We start from the raw sequence: 7722 nt of genomic DNA, 5'->3' as shown, positions 1-7722 counted from the left end.
TCAGAGAAGATGAGAGAGCGCATAAACTAACAGTTCTATACTCTGCAAGCATAACACAGCCGATGCGTTCCCCCCTCGCAAGGAGGTACTTACAAGGGCACTCACACGGTTGACAAGTTTTACCCAGGTTTTATTGAAGTTTTGCTAACTTACTACGCAAGTTATTATCAATGAACAACAGGTGTAAGTTGTCTATGGTCGAGTCATACAGCTCCAAGTCGTCCATAACCGCGGACGCGGCTTATCGATAAGATTTAACCCTGCAGGGGTGCCCAAATGTGCCCACACGCACGATCAACCCACTTGCGACAGGTGGATTTAACGACTCGCACTCTCCTTCACGACAACAATGTCCAGGAAGCCACCTAACCAAGTTGAACCCGAATCGAAGTCCGGCCGTATCTCCGAAGCGGACCTAGCTGTTTGCGACAGCGTACTAGGTGGTTTAAACACACACTGGGGCGATAAACCACTTCGCAGCGGCTCCGCGACCTATACGTGCATACCGAAACAAGGGATACAAGGCACCCGGGGCTTCCCAAAGTAAATAAGTAACAGGCTGGCATGCACGCGAACAACAAAAGGTAAAACATTGCAAACTAGTTGTGGCCACTGGACAAAGCTGTAGATTCCGGCAGTGGTCGAGGGGAGACCCAGAAACATACCCACGTGTGGTTAGAGCGCTCAGTCTCGGAACAGATAACAAGAACTCGGGGTCCTAAGATATTTAGGAAACACAAGTGAGCCGTCATAAAACGAGCAACTGACCCACCGATGTCTCCGCTAACAACTATTAACAAGTAACCATGATATCCACAACAGATATATCCATAAACCATGTGTCATGTTCCCCAACAGATAACCCGATAAGATCGCAGTATCGGTAACGAGATATAAACAGCACTAGCATGCACTACGACTCGCAAGGCAGACCCGAAACCAAACAATAGCCATAGGTGGTTGGTGGAGGCAATATAGGCTGCTTGAGGTAACAAGTGGAAGGGACACGTGACAAGAACGCAACTTAAAGCTAGCATGAGGGAGAAGGCAAAATAAAATAGGTGAGCGACTTCTGCAGGGGCAGGAGTATAAGGGAAATGCTTGCCTGTTAGAGCTTGCCGAGGGACATCCGGAGAACTTGTCGTATCTCACCACACCACTTCGCGATCCTATCCGGGAAGAAGCAAAACGCTACAACAACCAAAGGATGCACATCTTACTACTACGGCAAAAGAATCGGCATGATCATGATATGATATGCATGTCATGGCAAACATGATGCGATGCAACTTATCCATATTAAGCGGAATCGGAACCCCAGACAAACAAATTAAGATTGAAGTTGCATTTCTACCGACAAAATTAATGGTTGATTAGCATGGTAAACATGGTAGGGGTGAGCTACTTCAATATTAAACGGAGCGGGGAAACCTAGTCGGTGTTCCGAAATACTCCGCATATATGTGAGGTGTAATGCACAAACTATCACGGAACGACATGATGCGAGATGCAAACAGATGAATGGATGGTATATTAATGTTCCTTATGTTTTTCTGATCAATTTTCATATATAAAACATTTTATTCCAAGTTATAGTTTGAGAGATATGATTTTTGCAAGTTTAAACAATTTCTGGATATTTCAGAAAAATAAAACAGGCAGGGGGCGAATTTGCTGGACCTGCGTGGTACTGGGCCGGATTTGGCCTGATGCTGCGTCGGAAAAACTGGGCCGGAACCGCGTAGGCGGCGGGAAGTTGCTGGACGCGCGGGCAATGGGCTGCACAGGGGAGATCTGGGACAGGCCCATCTGGAAACGAACACAGAACAAAAAGGATGCCTTTAATTCACAGGCATAGGATTTGATCTTGGGATCTCACAGAAGATGGAGTAGGGATGTTACCACCGGGCTGTTGGCTTGGATCATGGCAAGGAGAGGACACGCTTGCTTTTGAAACCATCCAGGATGGAGATCTGGATCAGGAACGTCCATGGCAGCGAAGACCATGTCGACCACGGGAACGACAGGAGCGGCCTAGCTGGGACGGGCGAGACACCGTCGGGGCTGCGCCTGGACACAAGGAAGCCGGAGGTGTGCTCGGTTTAGCCGGAGGAGGACGAGGGCGGCCGGAATCGACGCCGGAGTGCGATGGCCGGACTGGAGAATCGGCGACCGTGCGCTCGATTTACGGGGTCTTGGCTCGATTCCTTGTACCAGGTTGAAGAGGAGAACGAGCCGCATCTTCTGGTACTCTCGGTTTTGCGAGGGGCGGCCGGAGATGGCGGGGCGACGGTGAGCTTCTCACGGTGGTTCACAAAAAAGAGAGAAAGGAAAATGGAGGAGATGGCGGCGGCGCGATGGGAGGAGTGGGGAGGCGCTAGGGTTTGGGGCGCGACGCCAAGGCAGCTTTAAGGAGGGGGAAAAGGTGGAGGAGCATGTGCGGTGGTTGGAGCCGAGGACCACACAGAGCTCTCACGCGTCGTGCGTGGGAGGAAGACGACAGAGGAGTTTCTCCTCATTTAGCCAAGGTGTACGTGCCAGGTGAGGAGGTGGGCCGGATGGACGCTTGTCCAGAACGTGAGCTATTGGGCTTCTCTCTTCTATTTTCTCACAGATTTCTTTTAGAAAAAGAATAGAGATAAGATGGAAGATTTTAGAGAGCTTGTTATTAACTTGAGTTTTAATAAAATAAGAAAAAAGAGGAGGCTTCTGAAAACCTTAGAAGAAAACAAAATAGGATTTCATAAAAATATTTTCTGCTTAAAAAAATATGCATGATGACATGATGATGCATAAAGAGAAAAAGAACAAACAAATCTAATAGGGGTATTACCCTGGGCCGTTACAATCGACACCACTAACAAGGGATCGCGCCCCGAGATCCCACGCCATGGTACGGGGGAAGGGGAAGAGGTGAACTATTGGATCTTCAGGCGACTTGTCGATCTTCTCGACACCACTAACAAGAGTTGTTGCTCCAAGATGACTGAGCGACACCACTAACAAGAAGTCGTTGTTCCGTTGTCGATGATGCGCTTTCGTCGAGGCCTCTGAAGATCGGACCTGATAGGTGAGGGGCAAAGATCGTCCAATCCACGTCGGAACCTAAGACTCGGAAAACTCAGATAAGAGAGAAGACTCAAAACTCGCATAGGTAAGAGGAGAAAAAATATAGGTAAGGAGAAAAATCAGAGCTAATCAGAACTATCCAACGAATTTTGAAAAATAGTTTTGACACTCTAAACTCAACGACCGTTGGCAAGGTTATCCTAAAGGCTGGACTAGTGGGGTACCGTCAACCTGATGCTCTGATACCAACTTGTGACGCCCCAAAACCGGTACCATGAGGATCCCAGCGAATCCGCCGAAATCCGCACGATACCGATTTTAGGAGACGCACCACCAAGCGCCTCGTACACGCCGAAGCATGCACGCGATGCGGGTGGAATCAATCACGAGTAGTAATCATTACAACAGGATTACAATAGGGCCCACAAGATACAGATATATTACAACAACGACTCCAACGAGTCAAGATACAAATAGGTACATACAAAGATCCAAATCATACAGAAGATCAAATACATCCGAGTACGGACAAGATACAAATTGGACTAAGAGTCCTGAAGATAAACGATGGCGTCCATAACCCTGCCCAGGCCAAGCCGGAAGGGTAACCTCGCTAACGTCGTCTTCATCGAACATATCTTCATACCTGCCCGGTTATATCCCGTAGAAGCAGCAATAAGTACGGATTCGTACTTAACAAGACTTCAAGACGTATAAGCATTCGTCAACCAGTCGTCCTTTGTACTTGAGGCACGCAGGGGACTTAGAGGACGCAAGAGGGACGTCATAGGCAATATGGTGGGGTTAAGCGGCAGCGCGCAAGCACTAAAAACCTATAGAGACACTCTACAACAGTCGTCTAATCAGAGAAGATGAGAGAGCGCATAAACTAACAGTTCTATACTCTGCAAGCATAACACAGCCGATGCGTTCCCCCCTCGCAAGGAGGTACTTACAAGGGCACTCACACGGTTGACAAGTTTTACCCAGGTTTTATTGAAGTTTTGCTAACTTACTACGCAAGTTATTATCAATGAACAACAGGTGTAAGTTGTCTATGGTCGAGTCATACAGCTCCAAGTCGTCCATAACCGCGGACGCGGCTTATCGATAAGATTTAACCCTGCAGGGGTGCCCAAATGTGCCCACACGCACGATCAACCCACTTGCGACAGGTGGATTTAACGACTCGCACTCTCCTTCACGACAACAATGTCCAGGAAGCCACCTAACCAAGTTGAACCCGAATCGAAGTCCGGCCGTATCTCCGAAGCGGACCTAGCTGTTTGCGACAGCGTACTAGGTGGTTTAAACACACACTGGGGCGATAAACCACTTCGCAGCGGCTCCGCGACCTATACGTGCATACCAGAAACAAGGGATACAAGGCACCCAGGGGCTTCCCAAAGTAAATAAGTAACAGGCTGGCATGCACGCGAACAACAAAAGGTAAAACATTGCAAACTAGTTGTGGCCACTGGACAAAGCTGTAGATTCCGGCAGTGGTCGAGGGGAGACCCAGAAACATACCCACGTGTGGTTAGAGCGCTCAGTCTCGGAGCAGAGATAACAAGAACTCGGGGTCCTAAGATATTTAGGAAACACAAGTGAGCCGTCATAAAACGAGCAACTGACCCACCGATGTCTCCGCTAACAACTATTAACAAGTAACCATGATATCCACAACAGATATATCCATAAACCATGTGTCATGTTCCCCAACAGATAACCCGATAAGATCGCAGTATCGGTAACGAGATATAAACAGCACTAGCATGCACTACGACTCGCAAGGCAGACCCGAAACCAAACAATAGCCATAGGTGGTTGGTGGAGGCAATATAGGCTGCTTGAGGTAACAAGTGGAAGGGACACGTGACAAGAACGCAACTTAAAGCTAGCATGAGGGAGAAGGCAAAATAAAATAGGTGAGCGACTTCTGCAGGGGCAGGAGTATAAGGGAAATGCTTGCCTGTTAGAGCTTGCCGAGGGACATCCGGAGAACTTGTCGTATCTCACCACACCACTTCGCGATCCTATCCGGGAAGAAGCAAAACGCTACAACAACCAAAGGATGCACATCTTACTACTACGGCAAAAGAATCGGCATGATCATGATATGATATGCATGTCATGGCAAACATGATGCGATGCAACTTATCCATATTAAGCGGAATCGGAACCCCAGACAAACAAATTAAGATTGAAGTTGCATTTCTACCGACAAAATTAATGGTTGATTAGCATGGTAAACATGGTAGGGGTGAGCTACTTCAATATTAAACGGAGCGGGGAAACCTAGTCGGTGTTCCGAAATACTCCGCATATATGTGAGGTGTAATGCACAAACTATCACGGAACGACATGATGCGAGATGCAAACAGATGAATGGATGGTATATTAATGTTCCTTATGTTTTTCTGATCAATTTTCATATATAAAACATTTTATTCCAAGTTATAGTTTGAGAGATATGATTTTTGCAAGTTTAAACAATTTCTGGATATTTCAGAAAAATAAAACAGGCAGGGGGCGAATTTGCTGGACCTGCGTGGTACTGGGCCGGATTTGGCCTGATGCTGCGTCGGAAAAACTGGGCCGGAACCGCGTAGGCGGCGGGAAGTTGCTGGACGCGCGGGCAATGGGCTGCACAGGGGAGATCTGGGACAGGCCCATCTGGAAACGAACACAGAACAAAAAGGATGCCTTTAATTCACAGGCATAGGATTTGATCTTGGGATCTCACAGAAGATGGAGTAGGGATGTTACCACCGGGCTGTTGGCTTGGATCATGGCAAGGAGAGGACACGCTTGCTTTTGAAACCATCCAGGATGGAGATCTGGATCAGGAACGTCCATGGCAGCGAAGACCATGTCGACCACGGGAACGACAGGAGCGGCCTAGCTGGGACGGGCGAGACACCGTCGGGGCTGCGCCTGGACACAAGGAAGCCGGAGGTGTGCTCGGTTTAGCCGGAGGAGGACGAGGGCGGCCGGAATCGACGCCGGAGTGCGATGGCCGGACTGGAGAATCGGCGACCGTGCGCTCGATTTACGGGGTCTTGGCTCGATTCCTTGTACCAGGTTGAAGAGGAGAACGAGCCGCATCTTCTGGTACTCTCGGTTTTGCGAGGGGCGGCCGGAGATGGCGGGGCGACGGTGAGCTTCTCACGGTGGTTCACAAAAAAGAGAGAAAGGAAAATGGAGGAGATGGCGGCGGCGCGATGGGAGGAGTGGGGAGGCGCTAGGGTTTGGGGCGCGACGCCAAGGCAGCTTTAAGGAGGGGGAAAAGGTGGAGGAGCATGTGCGGTGGTTGGAGCCGAGGACCACACAGAGCTCTCACGCGTCGTGCGTGGGAGGAAGACGACAGAGGAGTTTCTCCTCATTTAGCCAAGGTGTACGTGCCAGGTGAGGAGGTGGGCCGGATGGACGCTTGTCCAGAACGTGAGCTATTGGGCTTCTCTCTTCTATTTTCTCACAGATTTCTTTTAGAAAAAGAATAGAGATAAGATGGAAGATTTTAGAGAGCTTGTTATTAACTTGAGTTTTAATAAAATAAGAAAAAAGAGGAGGCTTCTGAAAACCTTAGAAGAAAACAAAATAGGATTTCATAAAAATATTTTCTGCTTAAAAAAATATGCATGATGACATGATGATGCATAAAGAGAAAAAGAACAAACAAATCTAATAGGGGTATTACCCTGGGCCGTTACATCAACCTTCAACGTGCTTCTTGGCTCCTACTGGTTCGATAAACCTTGGTTTCTTACTGAGGGAAACTTGCTTCTATACGCATCATACCTTCCACTTGGGGTTTCCAACGGACGTGTGCTTTACGCGTATCAAGCTAAATTTCTGGTGCCGTTGCCGGGGAACGAAGAAAAGCTACACCACAAAGATTTCTAACTCCCACGTCAACTACACGCCAGCAAGTAAATTTCTGGCGCCGTTGCCGGGGAGATCAAGACACGCTGCAAGGGGAGTCTCTCACTTCCAATCTCTTTACTTTGTTTTTGTCTTGCTTCACTTTATTTTATTTACTGCTTTGTTTGCTCTTTATATCAAAAACACAAAAAATTAGTTGCTAGCTTTACTTTATTTACTATCTTGTTTGCGTTCTCCATATTAAAAACACAAAAAAATTAGTTACTTGCATTTACTTTATTTAGTTTGCTTTATTTACTACTGTTAAAATGAATACTCCTGAAAATACTAAGTTGTGTGACTTCACTAGCACAAATAATAATGATTTCCTATGCACACCTATTGCTCCACCTGCTACTGCTGCAGAATTCTTTGAAATTAAACCTGCTTTACTAAATCTTGTTATGAGAGAGCAATTTTCTGGTGTTAATTCTGATGATGCTGCTGCCCATCTTAATAATTTTGTTGAACTTTGTGAAATGCAAAAGTATAAGGATGTAGATGGTGATATTATAAAATTAAAATTGTTTCCTTTCTCTTTGAGAGGAAGAGCTAAAGATTGGTTGCTATCTTTGCCTAAGAATAGTATTGATTCATGGACTAAATGTAAAGATGCTTTCATTGGTAGATATTATCCTCCTGCTAAAATTATATCTTTGAGAAGTAGCATAATGAATTTCAAGCAATTGGATAATGAACATGTTGCTCAAGCATGGGAAAGAATGAAAT

At 46.9% G+C, this 7722-nt stretch overlaps 1 protein-coding gene across 2 annotated transcripts; it reads right to left on the bottom strand.

The window, feature by feature from the left end:
• Positions 1-536: 536 nt before the first annotated feature.
• LOC127315569 (uncharacterized) lies at positions 537-6386 on the bottom strand. 2 transcript variants are annotated; one of them, XM_051346046.2, is made up of 3 exons: positions 5839-6386; positions 5617-5745; positions 537-1809 (listed from the first exon to the last, which is right to left on the bottom strand). In XM_051346046.2, exons 1-3 carry the CDS (start codon positions 5941-5943, stop codon positions 1642-1644), a joined length of 402 nt encoding a protein of 133 aa, XP_051202006.2. In that variant the 5' UTR covers positions 5944-6386; the 3' UTR covers positions 537-1641. The 2 variants fall into 2 exon arrangements, 1 of the variants encoding a protein (XP_051202006.2); XR_011748830.1 differs by lacking the exons at positions 5617-5745; positions 5839-6386 and adding an exon at positions 1903-2459.
• Between the last annotated feature and the right edge of the window lie 1336 nt (positions 6387-7722).

Source organism: Lolium perenne, chromosome 7 (genome assembly GCF_019359855.2).
Source record: "Lolium perenne isolate Kyuss_39 chromosome 7, Kyuss_2.0, whole genome shotgun sequence".
In the NCBI taxonomy this organism is placed as follows: Eukaryota; Viridiplantae; Streptophyta; class Magnoliopsida; order Poales; family Poaceae; genus Lolium; species Lolium perenne.
This window is presented reverse-complemented; position numbering and strand designations above follow the sequence as displayed.